Source organism: Neodiprion fabricii, chromosome 4 (genome assembly GCF_021155785.1).
Source record: "Neodiprion fabricii isolate iyNeoFabr1 chromosome 4, iyNeoFabr1.1, whole genome shotgun sequence".
Taxonomy (NCBI): domain Eukaryota; kingdom Metazoa; phylum Arthropoda; class Insecta; order Hymenoptera; family Diprionidae; genus Neodiprion; species Neodiprion fabricii.
The window spans coordinates 38,776,804-38,799,055 of record NC_060242.1 but is presented as its reverse complement, the minus strand read 5'-3'; the positions used below and the strand labels follow the sequence as shown (position 1 = coordinate 38,799,055).

The following is a 22,252-nucleotide window of genomic DNA, read 5'->3' as shown; positions in this document are numbered from 1 at the left end:
CTTGACAAATGTTTCTCGGCGACGAATCGTAACGCGAGATTAAACCGAGCGTTTACGAAGTTTGACGAAAATATCCGAAGTTGGCGAATCGCTGCAGTGCGTGACCGTTGAGAGAGAGGTTCGTTTTGGTGACGCATGCGCCTTCCGCGAACTCTTGCCATCTCCCTCTCCTTCTCACTCTCCGAACTTGTCTCGCACACATGAACATCGGCTAAGGTTTCACGAACGTGGGTCGAAACGGCCGACGCGGCATGCGCCTGGGTTCCCGGATCGTCGTTGTGTCAGCCTAGGAATACAACGTGGTGATTCGACGACGCGTATTCTTAGTGTGGGTGAAACTAGCGGCGGTGTAGAGGGGGTCGGGGTCTGCCCTGCATCAGTCTCTACTGCGTCCCTTCGAAAGGGGACGCTCCTCCTCGTCTTTGACAAGCGCGCGGTTAAAATACCCAATGGGGGGTTGACAGTTATCAAGGAAACTGATAGTAATATAATAAATAAATAAATTATAACTAACACGGACACACGAGTACGGATTTTTTCTAAACGACCATTTTAATCAACATATAATTCGTACGATATTGGTTACAATTTTTCAAAAAGTATACTTAGAAACCGCGATCCGAGACAGAATAATACCAAGATATATGTATACACGTGTATGTATTGCTCTTCGTCGCAAGATCGTCCATCGGTTTTCCTAGGACACGAAACTGTAGAAAAGACCGTTTGTTCCGTTGTATATTTTCAACTTTTTTTTAACGTAATTATTTTATTTGGACAATTGATTGTATTAAGTAATTTGTGCCATAATTCGCGTGTGTGTTGTCACTGTGGATTGATGAAAGTTCTCTTTTTTCATTCCCCCGCCACTTGACCGTTTTTTTTTCCTTTTTTTTACGGTAATGTAAAAATTGAATCAGAAAAAAACTGTAGAAGATCTGAGACATCGAAACGAAAACTTTGAGGAAGAAAACGTCGAGGGTCGATTGATTCAGTGTGCTGTTTTTTTTTTTTATTGTTGTTTTTGTTTATTTGACAATAAGTGACGTTTGAAAACGTTGGGTCTTCTTGTTGTCTCGTTTTTGTTTTAGCTCAAATTATGGTTAGTTTACCTTTCTTCTTTCTTCTCGTTACACACAGCGCGAACGACGAGAAGTCGTACGTTGATTATTATTTACCAAGATTTTAAAACCAATTTGGAAAATATTATATGTAAACGAACACTGTATCTAGTTTATTAGTTCTATTTAACTACTGTTCGTGAAACGGGATACGACAACGACTACGAGGACGTGAAAATAAAAATTTTGTTGTATCGAGTGCTCTGCGGACGCCACAAAGCAGCGGCTCTAGTCCTAAATATCGATCTGCTGGCGTGTGCGACCTACTCTATAGTACGTTCGCCTCGAAACATATTGTGGAATGACAGTTGACAACAGTCCAGCTGTCGCTATCATCGTACAATTGACATCTGTCAATAATCATTTGTTGACTCTTACGTTGAGGTTGACGACGAGGACGACAACGACAACAACAACAAAGCCAACGCCAACGAGTCGAATAACCGATTCTCACCGTCGAATTCAACGACAACGAGCGAGAACGTGCATTTTTTGCTCCGCCGATAATCGAGGATACCTCTAAAATTACCAACGCTTTCGCCGTAACGTTGTTAACGGTCGAATTTTTTTGAAGACATTCCGTTCGTTTTCCTTTTAGTTCTTTTTTTTGTTTTTACAAGAAGAACGTACGTCGAGAGTAAAAAAAAAAGGTCAAAAAAAAGGAAGTACAATACGAATAGAAAAAATGTGGGCGATAGTAAAAATCGGCAGGACTTCGCTCAGAGTTTCTTCGCGTTCGATAAAATCAAGTCAAAGCTTGATCGGAACTTAAAGAAGGAAAAGATTGAAGAAACAGCGCAACACAAGTCAACTATTATTGTGCTATTGTAGTACTACCGGCGAAGAAGACAAATGAATGAAAAAATCCAATAAAGTGTAACTCTAAATTTTAGGATAAAAAGAAGAAATCGAAAAATATAAATACGGAGGCGCAAGAATAATGATTCCCCGTCAAAACTTGGTGATAAAAAAAAATTAATTTGAAGAATATTACAACGATGAGAAAATCCGCCTGAGAGGAAAACAATAAGGAAGACAATTCATTATAGAAATTGATCGTTATTTATACACGTACCGTAACACGCTCCTATTAAGAATCAGTAAGAAGTAAGGAAGAAGCTCGTAAGCTTTTGAGACAATAAAGGTGTTTCTAGACGGCTAATATCTACCGTTAATTACCAACGTCATGGTTTCGCGATACGGTGTTACGAAGGAGGGTGCAGTCGGTGTTACGGTCGGCGTCGGGACGATGCACTGTTTGCTACCCCATTGCGGTGGGCCCCACCACATGTCACCACACGGGCATAACCCGAGCCACAATCACATTCACCACCATAACCATCACAATCATCACAACCACCACCCGCCGGCATCGCCGAGTCCTCACGGTCATCTAAGTCAGATGAATCACGCCCAACATCAGTTGACAATTAATATTAACCACAATCATCAGCTGCAGTCCCAGCAGACTCAGCATCAGCAGCAACAACAACAACAACAACAGCAACAACAACAACAACAACAGCAGCAGCAGCAACAACAACAACAACAACAACAACCTCAGTACAGGATCATCACGGCCAGTGCCAGTAAGTCCTTACTACCAGTTACTGTCAACTCACCGAATATGTTGCCAGTTTTTAATTTTACCAAAGGTGTTGATAGGAAATCACACAAATGTACAGTTATACGGACCTACACGAGATGATATATCTATATATAAAATGCATAATAGAGTGTGTGTGTGTGTATATATATATATACACTCTATTATGCATTTTATCAGCCTTACTAAACTCGTACGTCAAGGTGGCAGTCACGTGGACCTCATGCAGTATTAATAGAATATTCATTTATTCATGATGTACATCTATTATCGGACTTTTTGATAAACGGTCGGTTCGAGGGTGGGGATAAATGAGATCGTGGATAGTGTATAATGACGTGTAGACGTTCGCCTAGGTACGTCTTTATTTCATCGCGACGACAACGACTATTGCGATGACACGCGTTTATCAAACACCTTAGCAACGACTGACTGACATACGTCGTCTTGCATACCATACTTTTACTCCTTGTTCCTTAGGCGCTAGCCTTGCTTGTGCCCACAAGGTGAGAAGAAAACCCTAGGTGTGATGTAACTAGCTGACCAACTAATTAACTAGCCAACCAATCACCTTACTAAATAGTAAACCCCTCTCCGCACTATGAAAGAGACATTGAGACAATAGCGAGACGTGACACGTTGCCTACCGCTGCCAGTGTTCCTCGTGTCATGCTGCATTTACTTACCTAACTTGGCACCATTCTCACAACAATTCCTCCGTCGTCAATTACAATGGATACTAATTTTAAATTAGCTTTGACCAAGTTCGAAATAGTCTACAAGTCCCCGGTGTCTGCATTTAAGATTGGTTGTAATAGATCTCACTGTCTAGTTGTATAATCGGTACAATACCTATCGTAATGGGCACGTTACACGGATACGTGTATATCGGAGAGCACGAGATTATCGTATTTTTTCAATCATTTTTTAAAATTATTAATTTTTTTTTCCTTTTTTTTTATACCGACAATGGTGGGGCAGAAAAAATTAAATGCAACGGATAATATTCTAACTATACTCTACAATCGATTCTTTGAACAGGAAACTTATGCTTGACCCATATAAGAGTATTGTCTATATCAATATTGTTCCACGATTAATACAATGGCTCTGAAGGTTTCTAAAAACAACTTCAAGAATTATGAAACTTCTCTTGTGCCGATATCCGTTTACCGTTCAATTTGCCCTAAATTTCTCCTATCATTTTCTCAACGAGATTCTTACCGTTTAAAGTTATACCCAATAGGAATAATAATAATAACAATAATAATGATCATAATCATAAACGTATACTCAATCGATAACACCGAACCATTCTTCTGTAATATTGAGATAATACCGGTGTAATTGCAAGTAAATTTGTATCCTTGAATAGCGAATTGAAATTGAAGAGACTTCGTTTTCTTCTGTCTTTTCGAATTATATACCGTTTTTGTTTTTTTTTTTTTACACAATTGTCGGGAGTTGACAAAAATTGATAATATAAAAATGGTGAGAAAAATTCCGAAGCGTGCTTGCGTGTGAGAAAAAAAAAGAGGTACAACTGTTTGCCCGCGATGGAAAGAAGCCTGGAACCAAACAGCCTTCCAAGTCTCTTCGGTTGTTCGCGCCGTTACGCGGAAATTCCATTCAAGCGGTGCTGCACCGGAAGTGACGTAGCTTCAGTCGAATGACTAGGAGAACGTACGTAGCTTGCTGTTTCCTCTACCGAGCGCTCTGGCTCTGGCGGTTCGGTCTCTAGGCCTCGCCCCCTTTTCCGTGCAATCAATGTGCCTGCAGAGCCACAGATAGCAGCACCGGCCCTGCCCACATGTGCAAACATGGCTTCTCGCAAGCCTGGTCTCTGAGGTTTTATTATCGTTTTTGCTAAATATTTTATCGGTTATTTTTCTAAAAATCGGTTATTCGAATAACGTTATTTCGACGTCGTTTATTACCGTTCGTAACGAGGAGTGGAAGTTTTTTCTAATACGCACGTTTGCATGTAGAAAAAAGGCTGAAATACTGCTGGAACTTGCAACCACCACCAACACCAACACCACCACCACTACTATCGCCAACCAACATCAGCGAGAGATATCCCTTGGCTCACTTTTACTCAACTTTCCCAAGTCGTTTCTAGCCTTCTCGATCAATTTTCAGTGTGATATTTATTTTTAAATATGGTTTACTTCGCGTCATAGAGTTAGGCGAGTATTCAACGGCTGTTACACCTTCGTCACAAAATGACATAACCAATATTTCGAGTCAAGTGCTAATTATGGCAAATGCTGCAGACTCGAACATGCTGCCCGCATACGCTTATGTGGGGGCCTATACTATAGGTCAGTTACAACCTGTTTATAAGTTTTTTATTTTTTTTTTTTCTAATTGTTTCTTATCATCATTGATTTTATCATCGTCATCGTTGTATTTGTGAATTTTTTTAATAATTAAATTTTCGACGTGGCCACCATCCTCCGACTTCCTGTCTTCTTCGTTTTGCATTTCACCTAATGAAATTTCTCAAGAATATTCTAAACCGTGTAATAACAAATTGAATTATAACTAATTCTTTTTTTTTTGCATCTATTTTTTACAGGATCAGACGTTAACTTTCATGTACCTGGGCAGAACTACGGAGGTCAACCTGGCGGCCAGGTCGGTGGGGGTGGAGGTAGCGTAGGAGTACCCGGGGGTAGAGGGCCCCCGCCGATAGCGGGAATACAAAGTATTGGTCAATCTGCTCCCGGTATACCGCAGGGGAATCAAACAGGGGCGCAACAACCTCCGCCTCAATCGCAGACACCTGGGGTACAGTCGCAGCAGTCTCAGGGACCACCTCAGACTACTACGCCTCCTGGTCATACTCAATCGCCTCAGGAAATGGGGAAACAACCTCATCTGCAGGCCCAATCATTATCCCTGCAACCCAACATGTACCCTACCAGTCAACCAAGACCAGCGTCCCAGGTAAATTTTTTTCATTCTAAAGTTGATACGTCTTGTTTGAACTGACGCTTGTGCGTGTCGTGTAACGTCAAGCAAATTTTGAATTATCCGACCGTATATTACTCAATTGAGAATCTATCAAACGAACGAAGAATCTTGTACTCTCAATTTATATGGAATTTGATTGGTTTTTATTGTAAATGGTAACCGTCTTTTGGTGCACAGCAATAAAGTGACCCAGAATTTTTAAAGGAGAAAATTAGTGCAGTTTTCATCGTCATTCAAATAATTTTATGAATATGCTTTTTCAATTCCATTTACCTTACAGTCGCACCACAAAAATTCTATGGGGGTAAAAGAGAGTAACTTTCATCTATTTTATTTCTTTTTGTGACAATTTAGCAGCACATGCTCTTATATTCCCAAATCTGCCATCATTTTCATTGTAAATTGTGTACATTAGAGTTGCTTGCTCAGCAACTATTTTAAACACTTTTAAAGAAAGCCCGCTAGTCTCTTCAATTATATAAAATCTTACTTTTCGTGTGGAATTTCCCCTCGATAGAAAGTTGGTCTACGTGGCAATTATCTTGACATGAAAACTAGAGAATATTCAACTTTGAAGAATCTTGATTGTTCATATTCCGTATTATTCTATAATGGATACTTTGAATTAAAATGAAATAATATAATTTACTTCAACCTGTTGGAAAAACGGAATTTTTCACCAAACTAACATCCTTGAAGTTCCGTTTTTTTCTAAATTGATCTCCAGCGTAATTGATGTTAGCGCTGGCGACGGTGATTATGAATTGAAGACTACAACTATGTAGAAATCGACAAAGTGACAAAATCGGTAACTCGTCGTTAAAAGTGTAACTTGAAAAGAACGTTTTCAGTAACCATGTAAGACATGAGATATGGTGAACATGGTTGATAAGAGGAAGTTATCAAATCAATGAACAATGTAATAAGAAATTTTGTTACAGGTTTATTATCCATCTGCAATGAGGCCGCAGACGGCAAGGGGTAATCACAGGGGGGGTCAGGGGGGTGGTGGTGCTCAAGTTGTGAGCATACCATCAGTGGGCGGGGGTGGAGGCCAGCAAACGGCCATGTTTCCGCACCCTGCCAGTTTGCCGATTCCACCCGGCACCTTGTATATGTCGAGCCAAGTGCCTTTGCATCCTTCGCACAGTGGCACGCACCAACCACCTGTTTATCCGATGAACACTCAGATGCAGCCCATTCAGGTAGTAGTTAAGTACCGTTGATTTCATACTTATTACAATATCTTCCCCCTTCGTCACCTTGTTAACGTGTCTTTCATCTCTCCTTGGTAATGTTTAACACTATATTTGTATACATGTATTACTTGACTGATTATTACATTGATTTGAAAAAATGTCTTACACTTGGGAGCTTTGCAGGAATTACGAAACAAGTTTGATACAATAAATTTTATTTACTCACACTGTTTCATCCAGTGAATGCTGTACTGTGTTGATCACTAATGATTTGAGAGTGAAGTTAGACACTTACAAACCCCAGTATTCTGTTCGCAGCAAGAGTAGGCAAAGTAGCATGTGCAGGTAGCTCATTTCACTATGAAGTCATGCATCACCTAAATGAAGCTAGATGTAGAAGTTCGGAGTAATAGATAGTTTGCGATTACTTTTTCTTTTTCTTTTTTTTTTTAATTCTTACTTCTTTTTTGTATGTTATACGTATTAGCAATGAGGCGCTAGTGTATATTCCAGCCCAGTGCTATGCGTTTACAATCACCTTATTTAATTATAACCTTTTTCTACTTCCTTCATTACATTATATAAATTTTCATACGTCTTACCAAATTTTTACATAATTGAAGCTTTCTCTTGAACAAAAAGCTTTTGACGATTACTGCGGCTAAACAATTTTAAAACGTATCACACCGTGTACCAGTTAGCCGCGAATGGGATTCGTAAGCTTAATCTATTGTGCATTAAATCCAGAGACTTCTATTCTTCATTGATTTCAAAAATATACAACTTCTTGTTACGTGAGAAATTTCTTCACTTATCTAGCAAAGTCATCATCAACGAGTAAACGAGTATTTATTTTTCTGTTATCACTTCGTCTCTGCTGGTAAATTGAATGACTCATCCAAAATAAGTTAGTAATATGCAAGTCCCATTAGAACGAAACTCCAGTTCATATCCAAAGATGTACATTTTTATACTATGAACCACATTGTACTATATATATCAGATATTAAATATCTGAGACAAGTAGTAATAAAGCTCAAGAACTTTCTTGCTAGTTCTTTCTTAGCTATCATTTATAATACTTTAATTCTCATTTCTCTTCTCAGAATTCGATTAACTTTTTGAATTTTCTCTTCCATCCCTTGAGGAAAAAAATATATGCATTTTCATTGAGAAGCTTACAATATATTTATTCGTAATTCAACAGTATTTTCCTGCGATATTTTATAAACAGTGTAATCAATTCTAAGAACGAAAGAACCATATCTTTTTTATTACCAATTGTCAGCTTCTTAGGCCAAACTATGTAAATTATCAGTAACAACTCTCCAAGCCGTGAAATAAAAATGTGACAAATATCTTTTTATTTTATTCTAGTTTCCTGGGCCACCACAGAGACCTCAGGGCCACCAAAGTCAACAGTTTTTCCCGACTTATCAACCCACCATCATACAGTCGAACCTCTATGGATTTAGTTCGGCAACTCCACACCATACATGTAAATGCAGTTTCAATATCTAATTAATGTTAATTAGCATAGCTTTTAAGGTTCTCCGGCAGTGAAACCTGCAATTTCTCTCAAGTTACACCATGCAAAGCAAAAACGAGATATTCTCAGCTCTTGGAAATTTCCTTTCTCTTGTCTGTAACAAGTTTGAAACTTTGAAATTTCTTATTTGCAATGATAACTAACAACGTAATATGTACTTGTTGTTTTAATATAACGTATGTAGAAATCCATATTTTTTGTTGAAATTTCAGATTACTACCAACAACAAGGGCCTCAGGTGAATTTGAGCAGACCAACGGCAGGGTCGATAAGCGGAGGAGCTCCGCACGTTGGAAGTCCTCTACCTGGCGGCCAAGGAGCTAGCCTTGTTCAACAGGGTAGCATTCAGCAACCTTCTCAGCAACCTCAGCAAATGCCAGCGATGGCCCTACCATTAGTTCAAACAGGCAAGTATTGTTTGTTTATTGTGTCTATTCAGTTTTGATAGTATGATTTATAGCATAAGGCAACACACAGTCATTTACTTCTCAGTGCAATCAAGTTACCTTCTTCAAAATTCTGTTGAAGTTAGAATACACGGTTTAGCTTTGTATTTTCCGTTAACATAGGATAAAAAAGTTTTTCGACCTATTCCCATAGTATTATAAACGTGGTTTTTTAATGCTCTTTGTAAAATAGCTGACGGTATAAGTTTGAAAAATGTTGTATCTAGAAGAAATTAATTTTGTTGTGAGTGACCTTCTATTGCATAATCGGGTTCTATGAAAATTTGTATTTACTTTTCTGAATAGTTTTCAAAGATTCATCATAACTTTTGTAATTTTATTTTTTCTTGTGCAGGTGTACGCGAAAATTTTCTTCACTTATAGAAATATTGCCTGGTAAAATGTGTAACCTTTTGTAAAACGGAAAAAAAGATAAAAGTACAATTTCATCTTCAAAGTATGGGAATTGTTGATATATCGTTATAGAACAGTTTAGCGTATAAAGACGTGTAACTGTCTCCCTGGTTAAGTATTCTCTGTAACTAGAAAAAAGAACAAAAAGCGGGGGAAAAAAAAATTAAAATTCACACATTTATTAAGCTCATATGAAAATCGTACTCATTATTTATATTTGTCACTTGTTAAGAAAAAGATTTTGTAATGTCAAGGCATGTGTAATACCGCAACAGATAATTATCTGAAGATACTATATAAAGTACTTGATAAAGAAACTAGCATTGGCTGTGGTTTAGCGCGGTAAAGTAAAGCAGTTGCTGTACTGTTGAGTACTGAATCACACGTCAGTTCGGAATTTCATTTGGATTTCTGTTCATCTTTTCTTCTCAACAACGGTAGATGGGTCGATTAGCTTTTAGACCAATTAGTGAAAAATTCGAGGAGTCTTGCTGTTTCGAGAATTTCCAAAGTTCACTGTAAAATTGACCGTTATAATCCCTTACATCTGATCTCATGCACTGAACGGATTAGTAGAGCGTAAATCTAATTACTTATGTGCAAATTATGTCCATAAACCTTTAAATAGTTCTCTGAAACATATTACATTATACAAAGGGGCCTAACCATTCCTGGAAGGTACTGCACTTTTTGAAAAATATCGAAACTTTGGCGACAGGTATTATGCCTTGGAGCACACCAGCGTACTGCAGCCATAAAATCCTTTACTATATTATTAACGGTATTTTCAAATCGAGACCAGTTCGAACTTGGGCAGTGAATGAGTAAGTTATTAAAGAGGTTCATGATTGAATATATTCGGCCGATTTGATAATGTACGTTGTTGATAAAGTTTATAAGTTACACTTTGGTAAGTGACACACATCACCATATTTTTATTCGTTATTCATATTATTTGGTAATCAGACGATGTTGAGACGATTTTATAACTTGACTTTTTTTTCCATCCTCACTTTGTTTTTTTTTTTCTTTGTTCCTGTTAAATTTACATGAAACAATCCAATTTGTGTCTTGTGATTGATACTGAAAATTTTTTGGTATTATAAATATCGTAATAAGATCTGAATTCTCCGTTATTTATTTGTCTATGTTTCATTTGTTTTTGAAGATGTGTACCAAGGCGACAATGGCGGTATACAAAATCCTGGGATAAGTGCTGCAAACCGAAAAAAACCGAGAAGAACGAAAGCTATTACGGATATCGTAGATCCAAAAACAGGAAAAAATATAAGTGAACAAATTTACGATGACGATGTTGCGACTCAAAGTGGAGATTCCAGTAATCGAACGACTCCTCAACCACAAGTGCGTTTTGTTGTAACAATTAACACAGGCAATCGTCCCAATGAACATACCTCTGAAATGAAAGATATTTGTTTGACGCCAAGTTGTTTGTTTAATGAGGTCTTGAAATTTTCTTGATAATATAGCAAGGGACTTATTTTCCCTGCCTCTTAGAATCAAGTTATTCTTATCAGTTCTCAAGTCACGATATCAGTAGCTAAGTTTCATTGTATTGCAAGATACGGAAATACTTTCCTAAACGATAACTATCTATCAATCTATGACGTGAATGGAATGTTGTTTAGCAAGAGAAAGTGAAGTTCAGTCTTTTCTTTTACTGTGATCGTTTCAAATCGCGTCGGCCAAATTACTGTGTAGCGAAGTTCATTTGGGCAATTACCAAACTTTATATTTGTACCCAAAAGTTATAAACATATTTTAAATCTTTACTATCGCATGAGAGGTCAATGGGTAACTGCATTAGAAAATATTCCAATCTAAAATAGAAATGTCATTAGAGTTGGATGATTATATTATTTTTTCAAACCTGACGTGGAAAACCCTGTGATAATTTTATCTATTTTTTTGTGAACTTAAAGATAAAAATAGTACAAATTTGTGCCACGTAATGTTATTTAAATATGCATTCTCCAATACAAATAAATTAACCAGTTGTTTAATCGAAGCTATGAAAGTTTGGCTGATTTAAAATTTTATCAAACATTGAAAATCGATAGTGGAGATGATAGTTATGTGATAGCTTGTTTGAGTACAAATATTGAAAACTTTAAATATTTATTTCGTTTCTCTCATACCTTTAACTTGTATTTGTATCACTATAATTTGGAGTATGAAGCAAGTTTTTAGTTATTAAAAATATAGGTTCAGTTCTACAAGGCTTATCATCGTCTATCACGTAGATTTGGTGATTGTTGCAGACGTGTGGTATGGAGTTGATTGCTGACTTTGCGGCCCGTGTTGCAAAAGCCGCGAATGATGAATCAGATTCCAGCTCACCAGCCCCATCTAGCGCGTCGGAAACCGCAACCTCGCAAAATACTTCCCCAACATTAACTAACCTCATACAACCAAATCCAGAGATCGATAATAATAGTCGATGTAATACTGGTCCCCCAAATCCAACGCAAAGTATACCCAATGTCCCAAACCCTAGTAGTCAATCGTTAGTTTCTTCTAATACCACGGTTCAGGTAGATCTGTGTCCGGTCAAACCAAAGGAACATAAACCGTTGCAACTACCTGTCAGAGAGTTTCAGCCGAGACACGAAATAAAAATCCTGCCCGACGAACCTAAAACTATCCCAGTTGTGATCAACCAAGAAATTATTTCTTCACAGTTACCCATACCAGTTCCAATTCCCGAACCAGAGCAACCTGTCGCCTTTGTTCCACCCCTGAGTATCCCTGAAGTTTCAAATATCTCTGTGACGGTCCAGAGCTCAAGTGTAACAACTAATGAAGCAGTCAATAACATTGGAACTGCACCAAATTCCAATTGTGTATCTTCAAAGGAAGAATTCCCAACACTAGATCCCAAGATTTCTACAAACTCTCTGTCGCGTCGCAAATCCCACAATCAAGGACAGAGTCAAACCGTCGCTCATCCTATTCCCGAAGCTTCTCCTCCAGTGCCAAAGGAACAGAAGGACCGGAAATCGAGTGAGAGAAACCTCAACTCTAGGGGGACGACGCCGACTCCTCTACAGAATCAATCCGATCACCACCATCCAAAACCAAATGGCGACACGATCAGCGAGAAGCTTGAAAAACATGATCCCGAACCAATCTCTAAAACTGATCAGCAGCAACAGCAGACACGGTTTGTGGATGGTGAGTTTGAATCAACTGTTACTTTCTATTATTATTTATGTTCTTTTCCTCTTTTCAACGCTTATTCGAAATAATGTGCGATTAGGTAGATCCAATGATACATTTATTTCCTCTAAATCAACTTTAGGAAATCGAGAATTATCATTATTGTTGTTCCAAGTTTTTTGGAAAACATAATTCCTTTGGTCAAAATAACGAAAGTTTGTTCATATCAGTGACTGGTGATTGCAATGTAGGTATCACAATTTAAGCATATTTTTGAACGAAATTGTTTACATCTCACAAGTCGTGATAGTATGTCCAATTTCAAGTTTTTATTGGAAAATCTTAATTCCTATTCAACTATCGTCAATCGGTGTGGTAAGGAATGGTAAGGAAAAAAAGATTTCCAGAAAATCTGTTTTTTTTTTTTTTTTAGTTTTTGTTGTTCATCGTTTGCCACCGCGAATTCGTTTTATGTAAACCATACTCTGAATGACGACATGTACTTGATCAATTCCGTTATAGTAACGTTATTTCTTGTCCTTTTCTAGAGGATGATTCACAATCGGTATTAAGTGTCGGACAAATAACGATTTTTCAACTATACAGGCAAAAATAAACCGTCGCTTTATCTTTGTTTATTTTCTCTTGCGAAATTGCGTTCTGCTGTTCTGAAGGCAAAATTACGATGCTGATATCCTGAGGCAGTTTGAACAAGCTGGTAAAGTCAGGATAAACGTTTATCCGTTTTTTATCTGTGGAAGCGTATTCAAGAAAATTGCAAAAAAAATATAAAAAATCAAACGATGAAAATATTACCTTTAATTTGTCTCATAGTGGCGATGAGAAATGAAAATTTAAAGAATAAAAGTGGACTATTATAACCGATGAGTCGAATTGTATAAAATTACGTGGAAAATTGAATGCAATCGGCAACGAGAGTTGATTTTACGGTTTAATTTTAAACTCTGGAATGAGCAAATCATTTGTTATCGATTGATAGTACTGCTTACTGAAGAGTAATTTTACGGTTAGCATAAACGTTATCCGTATGAAATTTTTCGTTCCCAATTTACGTTTGATAATAAATACTGATGAAATCCCCTTCCCGTTTGGTGGTCAAAGGGTCAAAGAGATGCGCGTCTCCGGCCTCTGCGTCTTCGCGTATACGAAGAGATATACGCGCGTGTACATTGATACATATAGATATGTATAAACGAAGAAAAAAGATACAGGCATCGTGTATGTTATTCACTATAGGTATATTGTCCTTTGTGCTATGTACGGCACCGGAGTTGTTTACTTTTTGTTCGCGAATGCGTCGCCAAGGGTAGTTAGTTCGTCGCCACGAAAGGCACGCGAAACAGCTGCGCGCAACCTTTTTAATACCGAATTAAATTTATTGTCATAATATAATTATTTATCATAATTTCGTATTTAATTAAATATAAACTGAAGGCTTCTTTTATTTTTTTTAAAAATTTTTTTTATTTTTAGTTATTTAATTATCTTTTTTTTTTTATTGTTTCCTCCTTCTGAGCAACTCGGTGTAAATAATATATACAAAACTTGAATCCCTGAGTAAGAATTAATAATAATATCGCTAACTCGTTTTGCCTCATTTTGCCATTTTAATTGTATGTATTTATAATAATATAATTCGTTGTCTATTCCGCGTAAAAGGAGTTTGTCGTCGTTGGTTGCATGATAAAATTAGAAACTAAATTTCAAAATTCGTAAACCTACCTTAAACGTTTACAATTGCGTGAGTAACATTGTCTAGTCTGAAATAAATCGTGATATTTTATACCGAATAGTATCTAAAATCAATGAAGTTTAAAAAATATAACATATAGATTAGATTATTGCATAATATTTTACGTGTAAGTCGAGTTTATGTATACAAATTTTACTTGTTTATTAATGTTATACCGATTCTCTTCGTGTTTATTTCGGTCTCCTTTTAAATTCAATCGTTCTGGAGTATTCTACGATTTTGTAAGTCGTCATTCCGGGGGAAAAACAAAGGTTTTGGGATAAATTTAAAACTAGAAGAATGAAACTAACAAATTTCTACAAGTGTTTAATAACGTGATCTTTATATATTAATAATATATTTCGCTTGAAAGAAACAGTGAAAATTCGAGAAAAATGGGGAAAAAGAAGGGTGAGTACGTGCGACCTGGAAATTTTGAAACTAGATAGCTGCCGTAACGTATTTTTATTATTTTTTCATTTTTCCATTTCGGACCAAGAACAAATAAAAATTTCACATATTTTGCCTTCATGATTCATAATTATATATATATATATATATATATATATATATATATATATGTATATACACATATAAATTTTTTCTGCACCGAATTTCCTAGCATTATTTCCGTAGGGCGCCTTTCATCATTTCTCTACAAAGTTAACGATCGTATTCGTGTTTCAAACCATCTAATTCAAAAAATGGAATTAAAAAAAAGTAAAACGGTCGGCAAATTAATTGCGTGGCTTTCAAATCTCGAATAGAGACATTTTCTGCGTGTAACGTGTCGTCGTCTCACTGAGCACGTGTCGAGCATATAACCGTAAAAGAGAAGAGAAAGGAGAAAGAGGAAGAAGAAGCAGAAGAAATGAACGGGCGATAGGAAAATGGCTGAACTAAGAATATCCGGAATACTCGTGTATTTTGCGATCGTATTGTCATTGTTATTATTGTTGTTGTTGTTGTTGTTGTTGTTATTATTATGCGATACATTATAACGCTGCGAAAAAGAAAAAATGCGATAAACAAAATGGGGGAGCAAAGTAAGAGGGGACAAAAAAAAAAAACAAAAAAACAACAGAAGGAAAGACAATCCGTATTTATCCCGTGAGCAGCCGCGTGTTACGGCTTTAATCTCGTGTTTGCGCAAATGAAAGTTATACATTCCTGCCTGATTCCGAAGCATATCGGCGAGGCCTTCGTGAATTGTCGCCGGCCGGCCGGCCAGTCGGTCGGTAACATTTATACATACATAGAAACGCAGGGTGTCGGGTAAACGACGCGACATGGCGCAGCAATCGGCTGGCGGGGTGCGGAGGGGGGAGAGTTAGACGGTAGACGTGACGTCAATATACCGAAAAGACACGAAAAGAGCCGAAGTAGACGGTTGGGAGATGTCGAGAAATTTCGAGCCGGGAATTCCAAGTGCCTTGTAACGGCCGGCACGTGCTGTGTGTGGTACCCGGTACCTCTCTAAGTTTCAAACCTCCTGCAACCCCCTTTTTCTTCCAACAAATTTTTACACATCCCCTTTTGTAACGTCCCAAGTTCCAATACAAGATCCCTTGAAATACAACAAATTACGCTTATTTTATCGCACCTAGTTTTTAAACGAAAAGTAATCACAATCATACTCCTTTTAGCCTCTTATACACCCAAGTTGAAACCATCCTTTTACACCAATTTCCTACGTTCAAGTCGGAGAAAAGTAATATCTTTTTGTTTTTTTGGAAATTGCTGTGGTTTTTTTTTCCATTTCTTTGTTTCTTGTCGTAATTTTTACACTTTGTGTGCGTGTTTTGCTTACATTGTTGTTTTAGTTCTGTTTTTACAAGTGTGATTTACCTATTTATTATTAAATTATACACGTATTTACACTTATCCACATATACTCGAGGTTTTTATATTATACCTATAATCGTATATTAGAACGACGACGCAGTGTTCAGTGGTTTAATTTGTCGAAAGAATTTCACGATAAAATATTGTCGTCGCACGGTTTCGGCAATTTTTTTTTTTTTTTCCCCCCCATCATATTTATTTCTCTTCCTACCGAAATAATTATTCTTCCCCGACGTACGAGAAGTGTGCGTAAATTTGTTAAAACGTGTTACACAAGCAGTCAACGAGGCCCAAGGATATCTTCGCATAAACATGTATGTATTCAATTGTAATCCGTTCCAACGTTCTGGTAATCATATCTGTTTCATCCCATGAATATAACGCGTTAAGCCGGTACAGTTCAAAGTAGAAGCGGCAAACGTTTACACGCCCAAGTATCTTCGTCCATCCATCGAATCGTTGCTCCGAAATCAGTGAATCGTTCCCGATGCTTGCCTGCCCGCCTGTCTCTGTTTCATAACGCAAAGCTTTCGTTGTTTGATATTGATTTCTCTAAAACAATGCAAATCCCGTAAAGTCAAAGTAACGTTCGATTCTTCGTGTCGTTCGCCCTTTAAGAACCGGAAAAAGGGGATGCCACGTTTTCACCACGTGGGTGGGGTGCAAAGACTCGTTTCCACGCTATTTCCCGCTGTTGCAACATTTCAATCGGCACAGGTAATCGCGTGAATGATTTTTCACAAAAGTCCGCTTCACTTTTGTTATTTTTTTTCTTTGTCCTTTCATCTTTACCTTCGAACTAAATTGGCGAAACTTAACGATGTTGCGATTTTCGGAGCATATGGTAGCCTGAAAATACATGCAGCAAACGCCATCTTGTGTAACCATTAAAAGAGCCGACGCCATGTTGGATGGTCCGGCCTCGTGTGCCGGTTAGAGCGGTTAGAGAATGCGGTCCGACCTGATTCGAACCCTTTGTCTCGGCCCTTTTTTCCATGTTAATATTCCTTTAGTTCGGTTTTTGGTTACTCCGAACTGACCGAAAAACCTTTACTTATCATTTAGCTGTCGATCAAGGCTTAAGAACTTTTTCCCAACCCGACTTGCATACCTTTTAAGAATTCATGTCCGTACTGCGTACTATATATATATATATGTACACACAAGTTTCAGGATGTACACACACCCGAAATAGGAATAATTCCGTCAGTACGCATCAGAGCCATTTTTTTTCTTCTTCTTCTTAATATTTGTTTAAATATCTGTTGAACTTTTATCCGTGCGGCATTATTTACCTTCGAAAATCGACTCGATAGGAACGAATATATTTCCAAATGCCGCCATTCGCAGTCTTATTTCTGTGTACACAATCGCAATGCCCTCGCATACCTACCTACCTACCTACCTACCTACCTACCTACCTGGCTGCCTGCCTTTCTGCGACTTTCTCGTAGGTAGGTCGTATATTCATAAATCCGCAGGGACTGCACGTTGCGGCAGGTTTTGTCTGCTGTTGAGGAGGAGGTATGCGCTCTACGGGGTATTGCTAGATGTACATATACATATATATATATATATACAAAAGCATATCCGTTTAACAGGAAAAACCAAGTGTTTCCGTCTAGAAATAGAGAGTGCCGGACGGCTGGGTGTGAGGGGTAAAAATGATTCTAGTCGAAAACCGCATCTCTTGTACCATCCCGACGATGTTGTAATTATAAATATATACACGCATACATACATCAGGGTATCTACAATAGATTTTTCATCTCTCTTTGTTCGATCATTTTCGTCGTTCGAAACGTGTTCCATGAAATTTTCCGCATCTGAATGTCATACGAATATTCGAAGCGTCGTGTACGATTCTTAGAAATGAGTTATCGGCTCATCGAAGGCTCGGGTCGGCTGTATTTCGTTTTCTGGAAATTTTGTTGCAGTAGGGGCGGTTCGACAGTTACTTTGATGAATTGGACACTTGGAGAAGGTCGCAAATAGGCTTTTGTTGTAGGGTGGGTAGGTAGGCAGGTAGGTAGACAGGCAGGTAGGCAGACAAGAAGGCACAGAAAACGGTGTCTACCCAGACAGACAGACACTGAGGAGGCACGGTAGTCGGACGAGGTCATGGCCGTACGTAAGCCCCGTTCACTCTCTGCGATTGCGAGTCGACGATGAAATGCCGCGAGCCACATACTTACAGTTCTTGATTTCTGCATAGCGACAGCCAGTTTTTTTCCAGTCCATTAACAGGTCCGCCAATTATTTCTCAGTATATTATAGGGAGAAATCATTGTATGATTTCAAGAAACTGACCAACCATCCATCCATTCGCTAGAATGATTTTTCGCATTCTGTAACATCATGTGTACTTGTTATTCAGATATTTGTAAGTTTTCGTGATTTTGCACCGTGAGATTCGTTGGATATGTGCGCTTATCTTCTCAGAGCGGGGGAAAAAAGAGAGCAAGGTTCTCTTTTTTGCATACCGACGAGACCGTGTCCACGTTTACGATGTGGCCTACCTGCGCCTTCGCCCCTCGGTCTCTGCGCTAAAGGTTCCCCCTACTGGACTTTCTTGGGTCGTTAGTCGGTTCAAAATTTAGCATTCGATGGGATGTATAATTTGAAAAGGAAATCTCTCTTTGTCTCTCTCTTGTCAAATAATTGTCAGGTTTGAGTCATTCATTGAGTTACCTTAGAGCGCACAACTAGGAACCGTGCCAAGATGCTAATTATTGTTTGACGACTATCCCTGTAACTATATAGGTGTGTAAGAAGTTTTGCAAACATGCCATTTGACCTATATAATTTATCTGGCAAATGATTTTTTAAAATTCACTACCTTTGGTATCCGATTGTGCATAATAAGTATTGAATGATAGAAATTGTTGGATGAATTGTTGCATAATGATAAAACCACTTAAACGTCATGATGAATATATTTCCCGCGGTGCGTAATCGTATGTCGTGCTCTTTGTTTACGTTTTCGTATTTTTCGGTTGAATGTGTTTTATATACCTAATTACTGAATCGTGGAAACACATGCGCATTTGTTCATATATATATATATATATATAAATGCGTGTGTGTGTGTGTGTGTGTGTATGTCTGACGGAAATGAATTATTCTTTAAACCCTTTCGAAACAACGTTACCCGTCGATTTGTTTGACAACTGTTTATCGTCCACTGTTGAATTGCCGTAGTTAAATTCATGTACGAGTACATACATACGGAGCCCTTTAAAATGAAAGAAAGGACTGTCGTCAGAGTTGCGTTAAGAATTAAATAATAGATCGCTGCAGACTCATAGATTACGGATTGTTTTCAAGTTTTCTTTATCTGTAGTTTATAGCGATCATTGACGGCTGTAAATAGCAATTCATTTAATCACAAAATTGTCACTTATACATTTATAATTTATCGGACGATTACGTTATACTTACAAACTACTTTCTAGCGATACTACGTTATACGTATACCTTCAAAGTCTGCATTTGATATGTTATAATGATTATTCCCGATTTCGAAACGTGAGAGAGAGAGAGAGAGAGAGAGAAATTTCTCGAATAAAATTCACCTCTCATTGCACGCGTAATTGCAGAAATTAAGGTGCGGCGCACGTTACGTAACTTTTATATTTTGTTTTATTTCTTTATTATAACACTGTGAATAACCTGCATACAACAAAATTACTTCGGTGGCTAGCTAACGGATTGAGTACTTCAATACTTACATACACATACGTATATATAAATATATATGTATGAATATAAAGTCCTTAAATAGCTTGAAAGAGTAGATTTATTATAAAATGATAAAAGAGCTTTTTTTTATAGAGCGTACAATTCTCTACAAAAAATACGTTCCGGCCTTATCAATATACCAACGCGTTGACGAGTTATGAAATTTTGAAGTTGGAAGAACAAAAAATTTCCATTTATTGAAGTGGGAAATAAAAAATCGCGATGAGACACCTCTAAATATTAAGATTAAGAAACTTGAACAGCAATCTTTTTTGTCATTGCGAACAATATTTTCGATTTGAAGTTTGAAAAAAAAAAAAAAAAAAACAGTCGATATTTTTGATACAGTCTATCAATGTATGCTGAAAATTTGATCCACCCATAATGTGGAAAAGACAACCTTTCGACTTCATCCTAAGAACAATTACTAGGATAAGATTTTCCAACGCTTATCGTGAAGTTTATTGTTCCTGATTAACTTCGCAAAACTTTTTTAAAGAGGTGATATGACGTCTCTATGTCGAGTTCTTTAAGAAATATTCGTTCCGGGGAAAAACGGGAATAAAATCATTCTTTGCCGTATCATGTGTGACTTTCAATTTTGAAAACTTGCATCTATATCTTGAATAATTTTACCTGTGAGAAAGACGTTTAAAGTAAAGCTGTGAAATTTTTATAAGGAACTATTTTTCCCTCTCTTTTCAAATTTATTTCTCGCAACGTTCGACAGTGTCTTACTATATTGCATACAATCAGAAGAATATAATTCGCACAATGCATAAGAAATGGAAATGAAATCGCTAGGGATCATTCAAATTTGACGAATGACCGAGGAATATGCTAATGAATACGTTAACGTGATATTTTCGCGGCAATATGCGGTCAAGAGTGGATATCAAAACGATAACAGCGTGACCCAAGGAATTTGTCATTGATAAGACGTTGAAATTTTATGAGATACATTAAAAGACGCGTCAACGTTTATCGCGTTCTTATTTGTCCGTACATTATACGTGCGTATATACCAACACACTTATCGCTATTGTCGTCATAATTTCTATACCGCGGTATTTCGTGTTAAAACGATTACGTACACGATACACATACTGTAAAAAAAAAGAAGCGACATTTCTTATAAACTCGAGATTTTTTCTTATACAATACGTAGAAAATGGTTATTCAAGAAAATAACATATGCGAGTCTTTCTGAGTTGTGCTTAGGACAGTCGTCTTATATGCAGTTTACCTGTTTCTATGAATATTAACGACACATCGTTCATCGGTGCGTAGTCATGGCGTCATTTTTATTTTCTTTTTTTTTATCCTTGTTCTTTTTTTTTTTATTTTATTTTTTTTTATTTTTTTTTCTTTTCTGTACAATTCCAAGACCGGATGATACACAAACGTAGCGTTGATTTGTCGATAAATTATCACAACGAAGCTGAAAATTTTAATCTCGTATCAGCTCGTATCGAGACTACAGTGATGCAGTAAATACCCTGATATAAAGAGACGTACATACGTAAGATGGTGATTCTGATTTCAATTAATTTCACATCTCTTATACCATCTAATTCACATATCAGTGTATGCAGAGGTAATTCATGATACGCGTATGCATCGATTGAGGAATTCAGTTATGCAATCAATGATAATTCGAAACCGTTGAAATTGGAAACAAATGCACGTCGTAGCGAACGCGCGGAGGAGGAAGACCTCGGGTTACGCAATCGTCTTCGTCGTCGTTTCTACATATACACGCCTAACCCATGCTCGACATTTTCATTGCGGTGATTCATCTTGAAATTTCATTGTTGGTGCGGCTAAGCAGCTGGCTAGCTACCTTATTTGATGATCACCCGATACAATTTTAGTTCTCCCTTTTCGCCAACAGGTGTCATCAAGGTCCGATAAAATGATCGCACGAGCATCTGTCTATCGACTGGATTCTAGATTCTAGATTGAACCATAATTATTTGACGTGCGAACGTTTTTATATTTCACTTCCTCTCGTTCTTTCTTTCTTTCTTTCTTTCTTTCTTTGCCTCTCCCTGTCTCATTCTCCCGAAGCGTTGAAAAATTTTATTAATTGTATGCGAACACACGCAAATTCAACTGTACCTTTGGGGCGAAAATTGAAAGTTGTTTGATAATCTGTCTCCGTGAAATATGCATAAATAAAGGAAGTAAGAAAGAAGGAAAGAATGAATGAAAGAAAGAAAGGTGGGAAGGCAGGAAGAGAAAAATTAAAACTCGCTTATTTTCTAACGGAAGTGTAATAATAAATCGCGAACCGTCGTTAACGATAACGCGTCTTTGAAATTAATCAGTTGCTCGAAAGATTGTACGTAAAAGAAAAATATATAATAATAATAATATTCATGTAGTCGCACGTATTTAAATCGAAACGGTTTCCCAT

At 37.4% G+C, this 22,252-nt stretch overlaps 1 protein-coding gene and 1 long non-coding RNA gene across 2 annotated transcripts in view; one reads left to right on the top strand and one right to left on the bottom strand.

Annotated features, from left to right (window-relative positions):
* Positions 1–365: 365 nt before the first annotated feature.
* Positions 366–22,252, top strand: part of LOC124181508 (eukaryotic translation initiation factor 4 gamma 1-like) — a 35,295-nt gene continuing 13,408 nt past the window's right edge. Inside the window, exons 1-7 of the mRNA XM_046568142.1 lie at positions 366–2,710; positions 5,309–5,679; positions 6,648–6,917; positions 8,283–8,403; positions 8,667–8,861; positions 10,483–10,679; positions 11,597–12,509. Coding sequence (XP_046424098.1) covers positions 2,308–2,710; positions 5,309–5,679; positions 6,648–6,917; positions 8,283–8,403; positions 8,667–8,861; positions 10,483–10,679; positions 11,597–12,509 — 2,470 coding nt within the window. The 5' untranslated portion in view covers positions 366–2,307. The remainder of the gene's footprint in view (positions 2,711–5,308; positions 5,680–6,647; positions 6,918–8,282; positions 8,404–8,666; positions 8,862–10,482; positions 10,680–11,596; positions 12,510–22,252) is intronic.
* LOC124181526 lies at positions 17,812–21,560 on the bottom strand. Its single transcript, XR_006870499.1, has 3 exons — positions 21,352–21,560; positions 21,080–21,274; positions 17,812–18,440 (listed from the first exon to the last, which is right to left on the bottom strand). It is a non-coding gene; the product is annotated as an uncharacterized LOC124181526 (long non-coding RNA).